Source organism: Episyrphus balteatus, chromosome 2 (genome assembly GCF_945859705.1).
Source record: "Episyrphus balteatus chromosome 2, idEpiBalt1.1, whole genome shotgun sequence".
Taxonomy (NCBI): Eukaryota; Metazoa; Arthropoda; class Insecta; order Diptera; family Syrphidae; genus Episyrphus; species Episyrphus balteatus.
This window is the reverse complement of record NC_079135.1, coordinates 5994921-6009655: the sequence shown is the minus strand read 5'-3', so window position 1 is coordinate 6009655 and position 14735 is coordinate 5994921. Positions and strand designations below refer to the sequence as shown.

The 14735-nt window shown below is 30.1% G+C and overlaps 1 protein-coding gene across 6 annotated transcripts in view; it reads left to right on the top strand.

Moving 5' to 3' along the window:
* Nucleotides 1-14735, top strand: part of LOC129911907 (adenylyl cyclase 78C) — a 115816-nt gene that overhangs the window by 55825 nt on the left and 45256 nt on the right. Inside the window, exon 1 of one of the 6 annotated variants that reach the window (XM_055989907.1) lies at nt 12851-13353. The exons of 4 other annotated variants lie outside the window; for them this stretch is intronic. In XM_055989907.1, the coding sequence (XP_055845882.1) occupies nt 13289-13353 (65 nt within the window). In that variant the 5' untranslated portion in view covers nt 12851-13288. Of the gene's footprint in view, nt 1-12850; nt 13354-14735 lie in introns of those variants that run through there. One more of the 6 variants, XM_055989911.1, reaches the window with a different exon arrangement.

The window sequence follows — 14735 nt, the reverse complement described above, 5'->3', positions numbered from 1 at the left end:
TTTTTACAGATATTTGTACTCAGTGATTGAAAATCTAAGGGTCAAGTATTTGTTTTTAATAAATATCAAATTTTAAGTAAAAATTATTGTTGTATAAAATTGCCGTAGCTTTGTTCATGCGAAATTATAAAAAGTTATAATTAGGTAATTTTTTAACTTCTTCTCTACCTTATTTGTATAAAGGATCTCAAAACCTAGAAAAATTGTTCGAGCCAAAACATTCAACCAATATGATGCCATTAATCAGACTCAAAAAGGGTTATTTCAAAAGAAAAAAAAAATTGACAAAATTGTCAAAGTAAATGGACGGATAAATGAATTAACGTGTCATTCGCGAGTGACAACGGTTATATCAAATTGATCTGAAATCATTTATTTAATAAGAACACACTGTATCTTATTAAACTGCTCGTAACGATTTTTTTTTTCGTTTGTATTTGTACAGGAAGGTAAAAAGCATTCTTATTCAATTTTATTTTTTGTTAGTGCATTTTTTTATTTTATTAGAGGAAGAAGAAACTATTTCACAGAACTGCAGTTTAATAAGATTTACTAACAACAACTCTTATACCGGAACACTGTTATGCTGTGCTGTCATGGTGGTTTTATTGACATATTTTGACAAGCTGTCGGACATAATAATTGCTAATCGATTGACTATGTTATCGTAAAAGGGGTTAGATGTGGAATTTTGTAATACGATAAGTATTTATGAATAGTGCAAGTTTGTTTTGTTTAGCTTTTGAAAGGATAATAATTGTCTGTTAATTTAAATGGGTAATGCAATATGAAATGTTAAAAAGAAATAATGCAAATATATTAGAGGTTATGTGGTTGAAATTAGGTAAATATTTTTTTTTTTGTAATTTCCAAAGTTCGTTTTTTTTTTAACTCGGTTGGATGGTGTACCTCAATTCAATTCAATTCAATTCAATTTATTATAAATTAATTGGTACATTAAGATAAAATATCTTTTATAGTACTTAGATATCTTTACATTAGATTTTATAACATTAATGACTTTGTTTAACAAAGATAAAAACAAAAAAACTTAAAAACTATTACAAAAATAGAAAACAAAAATAATTAAAATTAAATTAGAAACAAATTTTAAGAAAATGATAAGTAACATGTAAAAATAGAATTTAAATAAGAAGAGAGAAATATAAAAAAAGGGCTTTTTTGAAAATTGTGCTATTTGAAATTCTTTTTATGTTCATCGGTAAAGAGTTCCATATTTTTATTATGTATATAAAGAAAAGTCTTGATGAGTTTAAATATCTAAAACGAGATGGTATAAGGCAAAAAGTTCTTTGAGATTGTGGGAAAGTTAATTTGTTGTACAAATACACGGGAGTCTTTTTGATCAAAATATTATGCAAAAACAAACAGTTTCTAGCGTCCATGTAGCGCTTGAGAGACGAGGTACCAAGAACAGCAAAAACATAAGGAGATACATGTTCGTATCTACGCAAACCATAAATATATCTTACTGCATCATTAAAAGCCACTTGAAGCTTGCGTTGGGAAAGAGAGTCACTATCACAGTAAACATTTTCAGCGTATGCTATAAGAGGTAAAATAAGTGTTTTGACTAATCTCAGTCTAGTATCAGTGGGTGTGAATGATGCAGTAATCCATAGCTTGCGCAGACACCCATATACACGCCTGATTATAAAATTAGTATGTTCAGAACCAGATAAAGAAGTATTGATTATAAAACCAAGATTTGTTGGTGATTTTACAATTTTTAGAGAGCAACCAGACAGATTAATGCTGGGTAGGCTATCAATTTGCGGCAGCTTATGAGCTATTGGAATGACTTGTGACTTGCTTGGATTTAAAAGTAGTCCATTTTCCACTGACCAAGTGTGAATTCGTGCAAGATCTTCATTTAAATTATTGATTAGCTGTATTACATCACCACTAGGTTTATTCGAGTAGAATTGCACATCATCCGCATATAAATGAACCGTGGAGTATTTAAAAACTGATGGCAAGTCATTTACAAACATACAAAATAAGATTGGGCCAAGGATTGAGCCTTGCGGTACACCTTGCTTTATAGATAAAAGATTTGAAGAGACTTCAGAAGAAACTACTTTTTGATATCTATCAAATAAAAAACTTTTCAAAAGCCGTACTGCACTCTTTCCAAAATTAAATTTATTTTTTAACTTCCAACAGAGAATTTGATGGTATCTTGTCAAATGCTTTCGAAAAATCAAAAGTCAATCTTAAGTTTTCAAATATACCTCCCATTCAAAATTTTCGGGTTATTGAAATTTTTTTGTCAAAAACGGCTGTAACGATTTTTATGAAAATTTGTATAGTGAAAGTTTTACAAAATTTCAACAAAACTGCGATTTTAATTTTTCTATAAAAATTCGGTTAACAAAAATATGTCGTTGCAGTATTTTCGAAAACTGACTTTTACTTTAATTATTTTTGTATAGCTTCCCCATAAAAGACTGAACCGATACGAATTCAAATCCTTTCGAAAATAAGTTTTGGTGAGATAAAAACTATCAAAACAGTATACATATTTTGCAGTTAACCCATTTCCGGCTAACGTTGCGTTTTCGCAACGTCATGTTCGAAGACTTCTGATTCCTAACTGATTTATAATTAAAAATAAACTAAAAATAGATTTTGAAAGATAATTCAATTATCTAATCGACCTGTTTTTGGATTTTTTTGTGAAAAAAATTTTTCGTGCTTTTTTAGGACTTTCAAAATTCGAGCTCCTGAAAAATTTGAGGTAGAATTTTTGAACGCAATTTGTCATTTTGTTTTCAACAATTTTTCAATACTTAGTGTATTTATATCTAGTTCATTTCTTCATGAAAATATTAAAAAAAAAACTGATTTATATTCTATGTAAGAAATTTTTTTTAAAATAATTTTGATAAGGTCCATTTTCGGTGAGCGTTGCGAAAACGCAACATGAATTTTCCGGAAAACCAGAAGCTTTTCCAAAAATTTTTTTTCACATTACTTCTAATTAGATCAAAAACAATAAGTGTGTAAAATTTCTGTAACTGTAACTGGTAACCGGAAATGGGTTAAAGCAATTTTGTAGATGAAATGTGAATTGGATTTCAATGTGGTAAACTCCTTTCCATTATCATATATTCTTATTCCAGTGACTAAATTGATTAAAAAATCTAATAAAAGCAAATAAAAAATTAAATACCACAAATGCTAACCAAGTTGAATATGGAATCAAATGTTTACATTTATTTTCGAAGTACCTAATTTTACATGCTACGAATGTTTGTATCAAACTTTATTCCAAAGTAACTTCCTTCCTTAAGGACTCTCTTCGAACAAAAATGTTTCCTTAAATTGAATACCAAAAACAATTTTAAACATCTTTAATACAAAATTTAAAATACGTGATTCATCTGAGATTACCTAAGTGGAACCCTCCCCAATACTTTCTCACTTTCTATAAAATATTTAAAAATGTATTTTTTCTTTATCAAATTTAAACTAGGCGCACAGGAACTTCAATACAAAAATAATGTACCTACTTTTTTTTACAACAGATAGATACGTAAGTTTAAGACATTACATTATTTTGGAAAAACAACAAGATTTATATTAAGGGGTGTCGTGTCTTTGATAATTTAATAAGCTTAAAAGAGGCTCGTTAAAGGTACTTAGCTAATGCTCAACAAACAAGAGTCTTTCTGCCTACATAAATAATTGAATAACCTTTTTTTGAAAAAAAAAAAACTTTCAAGGCTACTCCTTATAAACAGACATAAAAAAAACTCGAAAGGACCAAATGAAGCTTAAATACAAAATTGACTTGAACCATACGATATTGGTTTTATTTTTTATTTTTCTTCATCCATAACAAAGTTGAGCAGTTTTATAAATAAAAAATATATACTTCATGTAAGTCCCAGGAAATCAGGAAAGATTGAAAGGGAAATCCAATGAAGATGAATATTTTTCTCGAGTTACTTTGGAGAAAGAGGATGAATTTATTTCAATTTTATATTCAAATAAATATGTTGTGAGGATATCTTATAAAGTAGAGAGTACACTTATACACAGTACTGCTTTAAGGATTAGATAGACATTTTTTGAATTAAATAAAAGTAAATAATGAAATAGAAAAAAGGCCTATGTTCATTCCTGAATCGAAATATGCACAACTGTCGAGGTTTTATTAAAATCAGATAAGTATTTTAGTTCACGTGTAGGAACAAACAGACATACAAATTCCGATTTAGTTTATAATAAACCATTGAAAGAGGTTTCTTTTTTTAATAATATCAAATGAACCTGACTGTATTGTATTTCAACTAAACCTATCCAACAATATGTGTTCACCAACTTTTTAGGTAAAGTAACTAAGAGACCATCCTCGAAATACATAATATACAATATTATTAATATTTCATTTGTTAGAGAGAACGTTACTAATTCAAATCCCTTTGATGTTTGTTTCCAAAGGCACAGACAACATTGAAGTCAAGGTCAAGTGGAAAAAGTAATGACCTCAACCAACGAAAGTTATATCCTTATTCTATCCATTAGCCAATGGTAAAATAAGTTTTGCGTTTGACTTATTTGTTAGTGTCAGACACAAAAGCCTCTTCTAAGTTCTCATACAACACAAAATGGGCAGTGAAACAAAAAAATAAACAAAAACATAAAAATAGAGGAGAATGTAGGTGAAGCTCTTTGCACACTCAAACTATCCCCACATGTCATAGACATACATATTCTCCCTTCATTTGAAACTGACTACAATCAGGGCTGTCGAAATTTGATAAAAAAAAAGTACGAAAGTAAGCTACAAAGAGACATTGTTAACCTACCAGCACTTTTTTTGTGGAATGAAGTCCCTGGAATTTCGAATAAATGAACACAACTAAAAACAACAACACAAAAAACACAACACAACACAGCACAACACAACACAACACAACACAACACAACACAACACAACACAACACAACACAACACAACACAACACAACACAACACAACACAACACAACACAACACAACACAACACAACACAACACAACACAACACAACACAACACAACACAACACAACACAACACAACACAACACAACACAACACAACACAACACAACACAACACAACACAACACAACACAACACAACACAACACAACACAACACAACACAACACAACACAACACAACACAACACAGCACAACACAACACAACACAACACAACACAACACAACACAACACAACACAACACAACACAACACCCTGCGCCCTGTGCCAAAAAAAAAGCGAGTTTTTTGAAGTCGGTTAGGTAAAATATTGATTTTTACACTTTTTGAAAGTCATTTTTCTTTTATTGATGTAAATATTTTGACCACTACATCGCAAAAAGGTCCAATTTCAAACAATTATGAGTCTTTACAATAGAAGTGGTGATTTTTGTTGACGTGGTCTAACGTTGCGTTTGAATATGTCTTTTTTGTTATTTTTATTTTGCCTTTTTTGAAAGCCTTTAGAAAACGTGTACATTCATCTACAAGAAAATACTACCTCTATTCTCTTGTCGTCAGCACTGCTATTTTGGCTAAATCTTTGTCAGCATGTCTGTATATAACATACATTCACATGTATCCACATACTCTACTGGTTTGGCCTACTTTTTTAAAACGATTTAGATATAAAGTTACATCCCTTTTAACATTATTCGCATAGCAAGCATAAGAGAAACTTTTAGAATATTTTACGTGTTTGTGTGTGTTATAAATACAAAAAAAAAGAGAGTCATACAAATAAACAATAACAAGTTTCTACTAGGCAACCAGAAACAATTGTAAGGATACATTTTATAGACATACCTTTGTGTATGATTTGCAAAAAAAAGGAAATTGTTAACGCTGGATTTTGTGCGCCGATTTCTTAAATTCTATGAAAGTTGTTGTTCACATATCTACATCGTAGGAAAAGAAAAAAATACACAAACAAAGCATCAACGTTTCTTTTAATAAATAAAACACATAAGAAGAATACGCACGTTTTTATGAGTACCTGACCTGACTGTTGTTTTATTACATTTTTTTAACGTTTGACTTCTGTTTTGAGAAATAAATATGTATGTACTTTAATGAAAATATATCACAAGTTGGTCTAGATTTCTATTTCTATAGAAAATATACAGTTTTTTCTCTTAAAAGGGTGTTATATACTTGAAGAAGTCATAAATATAACAGAATTATTATTCTCTTAGGCTTTGACAGAACCTCTTAGAGACGTTTTCTTACTCCTGACAAAACCAATTACATAATTAAATGATATTTTATTAGATATTATAGGGAATTTTATGAAGACTAGAAATTAAAGAGATTTAGAAGTACGTTGGGCGCCATTTATTGAACATTTTCATGCAATAATTGCTTTTAAGAATTTTTGCGTACATAGAATTCTCTGTTGTCTGATGAAACAAAAATAAAAGCATCTTTTTGTTTTTTTCTGTGTCTTATGTTTTAAGAAATTTAGCATGTCTTAAATGTAAATAGTTGATCTTTCAAGACAACTTAAGTTAACATTTCACAAAAAAACTATTTAAAAATATAAATCGAATGAAAACTTGAATTCAAAAACATAATTTAGAAATGAAATTCTTCATCAAAATATGCAATGTTGTTAAACTCTTTAAGATATGCAAAAGTAATTAAACCGAACCTCACACAAAGTTATGAATTTCGGTTAAGGTTTGAAATATATGCAGTAATTATATAAAAATAGGAATACAAAAAACAAAGTTTGTTTTTCTTATTTAAACAAAGTAAGACAATGCAATTTTAAACAAAATCGATTTTACCTCTTTAAACATTAGAATTAAAGAACTTAGTTATTTGTGATTTTTAAAGAAATGGAGTTGATGATTAAAAAATTCCCTGGAAAATCAAAGAATTAAATACAAAGAAAAGATATACCTTCTAGATTTTGATCCAAAACTTTGCTCACATCGTCAATATTGAACTCTTAGTAATAGACTCTGTAATTGGTCCCAAAAAGCCAATGATTCATTTTATTTATGGTTTTGATGACAAATTAAACATTTATAAATAAGTTCTTACATGTTCTACGCAATTCATTGGCTTTTTGGGACCAATTACAGATTTTACTGTCTCTTCGAAAAAAAAACACCTTTTTACCAAAATTTTTTATGAAAACTCTTTATTCTTGCTTTCTATCCCAAAATCAATGTTTTTACCAAATTTCATTAGGGTGACCCATCATTTTTGTTTTCACTCAAAAAAACACCCTGCTAACCATGATATTTTTATATAAACTTAAGATTCTTGTTTCTTATCTTAAAAGTAAGATAATTGCTAAATTTCAATAGGGTACCACTAATATTACTCTAGTATTTCACCACTTTTGAAAATAAACCCATATTTTTTTTACTTCTAAAAAAAACACCCTTTCACATAAAAAAAATTTATAGACTTACATTATTCGTAGTTCCCATGGGAAAGAGAACATATTTAATGAATTTACAATTTACCATTGATTTTATCGGACTTATCGCGGATTTTTCCCAATTTCCTTTTGTTGTAGACTTTTTGAGTTCTTGCTTTCTGTTATAAATGAAACATTTTTACCAATTTTCATTGGTGTAACAATTTTTTCACAGTTTTTGAGGTACTAATTCCGAATTTCATCATTTCTTGAAAAAAAAAAACACCCTTTCACTCAAAATAATTTTTTACTTTTATAGATTCTTAATTCTTATACCAACCAAAACTATTTCACCAAGTTTTAAAAATTAATAAAATATAAGTTAGCTGTTATGATACCTTTCTCACACACAACTTAACCTATCAAAAAAAAACACCCTTTCACCCAAAATATTTTTAAAAACTTTATGAATCCTTTGTCCCTGTTTTATCTTAAACTTTCATCCCAAATTTTGTCAGTGTAGCATGTTTTTCACATGGGTTTCGGTTATATTATACCTGTGGAGGTCAAAAAACAAGCACCCTGGTTTTTAATCGGAAATAACTTTTCTTAGAGCAATCGTATTGACTTTATTTTTATGTCATTCTATTCAGTATCAAAAAATACCTTGTAAACATGGGTCATATGATGATATTCAACAAACAATTTTTTTCAGTATATTTTTGACCTTCACCCCCTCCCTCTTGTCCGCGAAAAAACACCCTTCCACATAAAAAAAATTTATATAGACTTACATTATTCGTAGTTCCCATGGGAAAGAGAACATATTTAATGAATTTCGTAAGGGTACCATTTATACCATTGATTTTATCGGACTTATCGCGGATTTTTCCCTATTTCCTAAAAAAACACCCTTTAACCTAAAATATTTGTATAGACTTTTTGAGTTCTTGCTTTCTGTTATAAATGAAACATTTTTACCAATTTTCATTGGTGTAACAATTTTTTCCCAGTTTTTGTGGTACTAATTCCGAATTTAATCATTTCTTGAAAAAAAACACCCTTTTACTCAAAATATTTTTTTACTTTTTATAGATTCTTAATTCTTATACCAACCAAAACTATTTCACCAAGTTTTAAAAATTAATAAAATATAAGTAAGCTGTTATGATACCTTTCTCACACACAAATTAACCTATCAAAAAAAACACCCTTTCACCCAAAATATTTTTAAAAACTTTATGAATCCTTTGTCCCTGTTTTATCTTAAACCTTCATCCCAAATTTTGTCAGTGTAGGATGTTTTTCACATGGGTTTCGGTTATATTATACCTGTTGAGGTCAAAAAACAAGCACCCTGGTTTTTAATCGGAAATAACTTTTCTTAGAGCAATCGTATTGACTTTATTTTTATGTCATTAGATTCAGTATCAAAAAATACCTTGTAAACATGGGTCATATGATGATATTCAACAAACAATTTTTTTCAGTATATTTTTGACCTTCACCCCCTCCCTCTTGGCCGCGAAAAAACACCCTTCCACCCAAATTTTTTTTATAGACTTTTTTTGTACTTGGTTCTTATCCCAAAAGCAAATTTTTTGCCAAGTTTCATGAGTGGAACAATTTTTTTTTTATAAATGCCTATTTTACCTGTACTATATAGTCTAAGAGCCGGCAGCATATTTTGGCAGTTTTGATATAACCGAAATTCGAGTGTGCACATATCTAGATATGCACCACAGTATGTCAACGGAAAAAGTCTGGCAGTGATCTTTTTCAGCTTTGCCTTGCCAGACGCATCCAAAGTGCAGCAAAAAATCAACTTTTGGCGTTTTGGTATAACCGAATAAATGATACACCAAAAAATCATAAAAAATTCCCTGATTTCGAAACTGTGGGTACCGAAAGTTTCTTTTTCAGCTTTCCCCCCGCCAGACCGCTTTGAAGCATTTTGAAATGCATTTTTCTAATAAAAAACCTAATAGCTTATTTTCTGTTAGGTATAACCGTATGATGGTTTCAAATTAATATTCTATGTCTATTCCAGGTCTAGAAAATATAATTTTTAGCCAGCTATTTTTCAGCCTTTCCTCTGCCAGACGCATCCAAAGTGCAGTCAAAAATCAACTTTTGGCGTTTTCCTAGGTATTAACCGAATAAATGATACACCAAAAAATCATAAAAAATCCCCTGATTCCAAAAATGTGGGTACCAGAAGTTTTTTTTCAGCTTTCGGCCTGCCAGACCGCTTTGAAGCATTTTGAAATGCATTTTTCTAATAAAAAAAACCTAATATGTAGCTTATTTGCTGTTGGGTATAACCGTATGATGGTAACAAATTAAAATTCTATGTCTATTAGGGTGGGTCAAAAAATGGAAATTCGTTTTTTTTTTGATTTGGTACTTCGAAAACTCGATTTCTAGACACCTCTAGAATATACTCACCAAATATGAGCTCTTTATCTTAATGGGAAGGTCCTCCGCTTTTCAATTTTCCATTTTTACATCAAGCTTCTACCAAAAAAAAAATAATTTTTTTATTAATTGAATTTTTAGCCAATTTTTTTACATATTCTTGTAGAAAATTGAACGCTCTACAAAAAAGGTTGAATACACTTTTTTGAATTATCTAACCGTTTAGTAGATATTTGAGGTCCAAAAATCGAGAAAATCTTTAAAAATTCGTTTTTTGTTCTTAATTTTGTAACAAATTGAAAAATTATCATAATCAAACGCGCATGACATATTCTTGTAGGAAACAGATTGTTCCACAAGAAAGGTCTTAATAATTTTTTTCAATAATCTAACCATTCTAAAGATATTCGAGGTCAAAGTTAAAAAAAAAAATATGAAAACATTTTTTATTTTTCAAAATTTTCTAATTCACTGAAAATTCAATATTTTCAAATTAGCAAGATGTTTTCTTGTAGGGACTTAAACGTTCTATAAAAAGTTCCTTGGCAGCAAATTAATTGCTTTAACCGTTTAGAAGATAATCGTATTCAAATCGCAATGCATACTTGTCATAAGAAAACTATTGAAATCAGTGGGCATTGGTTTGGATACGAATATCTTCTTAACGGTTTAAGCAATTAATTTGCTGCCAAGGAACTTTTTATCAAAAAAAAAATTTCGATTTTTTTGACCCACCCTAATGTCTATTCCTGGTTTAGAAAATATAAGTTTAAGCCAGTTTTGTTTCAGCCTACCCTGAATTATTTATTATTTATTATTATTAATAAATAATAATACATTTTCAAAATTGGCTACCTTAAAATGTCCAACTTTTTTTCTGTTATACTGAAAGTTCTCCGACTCTGACGATAAACGGAAATATTGAAGAGTTTTATGATTAATTTTCACAATTGCACGCCGGAAAATCTTCATTATTAATCAAATTTAAAATTTGCCTTAATCCGCAAGTGTGCATTCCTTGGGCCTTACTAATAATCAAATTTAAAGCTCAGTTAAATATTTAACTGAGCTTTAAATATTTCTCCATACCAATAACCAATTTAATAGTCAGGTTAAGGGTTAACGCCACGTTAATTTTATAGTTGGGAAACTGAACTATAAACGCACGGTTAAATTAAAACGCACGATTTGCACTGTCATTTGACAGCAAAAAAAAAAACATTTGTCAAGTAAACAAGTTGTTGAGAAAAATTAAAAGTATTGGCGGCAAATTATTAAATAAGTAAATGGAAACATTAATTTGTTTATAAATATTTCTCTGTTTTTATTAATAAATATTCATTACTTTCAGAATAGGCTGAAAAAGAAAACTTAAAAAGAAATAGATCTGCACATATTCATAGTCGTACTTCACGATAGATGAACTTTTTTTTATGCACTTTTGGCCTTCTTGGGCTCCATTTTTTAACTTTTATGTATGTAGGTATTTTGTAGTTATGTTTTAGTTCATTATTACATTACATGCAAAAAAAGTCACTTCAATGATGTCATTTTGACAACAAATGTAATAGATCTGGTAATAGAAGCACAATTAGTTAAACGCGTGTTTATTTTGATTATTAGTATACACCCAATTTAACGCGACGGTAAAATTTAACCCGACGATACTTAAACGTGTGTTTAGCGATTCATTATTGGTAAGGCCCCTTGTATTCTAATTTGAAAACAAATCAATTTATGTTTAAAATTAATTGTGAGTTAGATTGTGAAACATATTCATTTTTAATGTCGCATGCAAAGAGAGTAGAATTCAAACAAAAAAAAGCACTTGAACTAGACTTTATGTCAACAACAAAAACTTTCAATTACAAAACCTGACCTTTAAAACGGTCAACCAATGTCAAGTTCACAGAGCAACGTGATTTACATGTCGATGTCGGTCAATCTTGCAGCAAAAAAAAAAAAAAAAAACTCCCATTAGACCATATATACACACAATTTCGTTTACAACAAATATTTACCATTTCCATTTGCAAAAATACCAATTAGACATAAGGTGCTATATCTGAAAGTGTAAACTTGTACCATGTACATTCATTGATACGAATCAGCTGTAGCTGGCATGCACCAAAAAAAAGCCCTTTCGATATGCCAATACCAAAGCTTATAGCAAAGAACACACCGTTTAACAATGTTTTTTTTATTTTTATTTTTAATAACAACAAATTAACAACAACAAAACTAACTTACAACAAAAACAATAACAAACCAAAAAAAAAAGAATATTTTTTAATACGAAATAAACACGAGAAAGGCAGTGCCATTGCCAAAACCACCCTCCTCAAACACAATCCGAATCCATGCTCGCCCCCTACAAAAACAAAAAAAAAAAAACCACTGAATGTCGGAACCTTTGCAGTTCATTGAAGCGATCTCCTGATAACATTGTTCATGGACTTTTACCAATCTACCACCAATTCACAATAATACATATAGAACAATTACAACAACAACAAGAAAAATCGGCAGCTCGCAGAGAGAATGATGTAGGAAATGAACGAATAACAAAAAAAAAAATTACGTATACGCCCGAGTGCTAATAACTAAAAGTTTTCACCCTCCATCAAGAAAACGTGGGTTTGCGGTTATCACCCTTTTTTTTACACATCCCCTCGTCGATTTTCAGATATCAAAGGGGCTCTAACACATTTCGATGATGAGGGTTGATAAGAAATGCTAGACTAAAAGGTGCGTTAGTGAAAAGCTGTTAGCCAAAGAATTTAGACGGATTCGATTTTGAAGCGCGAAGAAATCATAGATCTTTTTTTTAAACTCCAAAATTTGGCCATTTTTAAACGTGTTTTAATGATTCAAAGTGTCTTTTCATCTACTACAAAGCTTTTCTCGTGATTTTCTAAAAGAAAAAAAAAAAGAGTTAAAAGACTCCACCATCAGGTGTCTAGTTTCTGACAAATTTTCATCAAAATTTTCGATAGAGTCATCATCATCACTCAGTCAAAGTGTTTTATCGATTTATTTCCCTCTGTCTCTATCGTGCCAAATGTTCGTTAGCCCAGTTTTTGAACCTTTTCATGGCCATACATCCGGGGTGTGTGGAAGAAGAAGATATCGTTTAAAATTCGCTAATTTCATTTGAATTCGGATGCATTTTGATGGAAGTATACTTCCTTTGTATGTGTTTTTTGTGATTTTATTTGATTAATATATCTAGTTTCGTCGGAAAGGGTTATGCGTCGTGTCGTTGTATTATGGTGATAATGATTATATAGAATGGAAATGATAAGATCCCTTCTACTTTTACATTTTGTTCAATTCTTATCAAGGAAAACAAAATATTTATAGTGTTTGGATGATAAAGTGAAAGTGGGCAATTGTATAGGTATAATGTGGATGGATTAGCTATTTAGCAAAACGGGAATCCCTAATACGAATGAAAAGGATTTTTTTCTTTTTTGTTACAAACGAATTTACGCAATTGCATGCACCACGCAATAAGTAAGTTTGATTTATTAAATGTTTGCTTCTTAAATTAATTTATACTTATCACTGATGAATATATTTATTTAAATGCAAACTGTTGACGTAATTTTGAAATTGAAAACGTAGTTACATCGTGTATGGTGGAAGAAAAATGCCCATTGGGAGGCTTATACTGATATGCTCATATGAAGTTATCTAGTTGCAGAATACGTTTTTAAGAAAAAGGACTTCAAATTAGGAAATACATTTAAACTTTAAAATAACATTTTAGAGCCTTTATTGAAAGCTTTAGAATTACTTTGTTAATTTCTGTTTCATTACACAAATTTGCTTTCCTAAGATGTATCGAACTGGTTTTTCTTAATTGAACAATTTGACGCATTTTGTGTAATGTCATTTCCCAATTTTAAGTTTTTTCACTGAACTTTGACTAATAAGCCAAAAATCACATGTCATAGCTTAACATAACTTTAGAATTCGTAACTCTAGTTTTTCGTAACTTCGGTTTCGCGTAACTTTGACGGCCGTAACTCTGTCGCGCGTAACTCTGTTATTCGTAACTCCGTTACCATTTCTAAAATTTTCATCAAGATTCCGCGAAAGGTAACCGATTTATATTAAGAGGCCTCCGGACAAAAGTTCGAACTCAGATTCGAAGATTCGTATCTTCGAATAAAAATGAAATAAAAAAAACTCAGACCTAAGGAGATGTTTGAACTTCGAATGAACATCGTTCGATTGTTAGGGATACAAGAAAAAAAGAAATAGAAAGAAGAAAAGAAGTAGATACGCATACGCGTAGAGCTCGCACAACCAGTTTTTTTTTGTTGTTCGTTTGCACGAATTACTCTTTTGTGAAGAAGAAGAAGCGGTGCCCACACCAAAGTGAGTGTGCCGTTTTTATTGTTACACATCATTTCGTCTGGGTATAGGAAATCAAGTGTATGTATTCGTTTTTTTTTTTGGGAAAAAGGATTCATTATATATTTTGGTTTTGTAATGTGGTGCGCGAAGCACTTTTTGTCATGTTGTCATATATGTAGGTATGTACCTATGTACATCCATGTCTCTGTCTAACATCCGCAGATCCGCAATGTTATTGAAAACAAAAATAACCTATCACTTGTCGCATTCTACATTTTTCTATCGTCATACTTCTTTTTTTGTATCTTCTTACTTCCAACTTGTTTGTGTTCCAACTTCCAACAAAAAAAGGGTTATCTTCGAAAAAACAACCCTGGTGGTAAATCGATGAACTAAAATTAGCAAAGAAGGTATTTTGTCATTTGGGGAAAATTATATTGCTTTTTTCATACAACTACACATTTAAAAAATTCATGAGAAAATGAGCAATTTTGATGTTTTTCATGAAATGATTATTCAAAAATAGGGTCAAA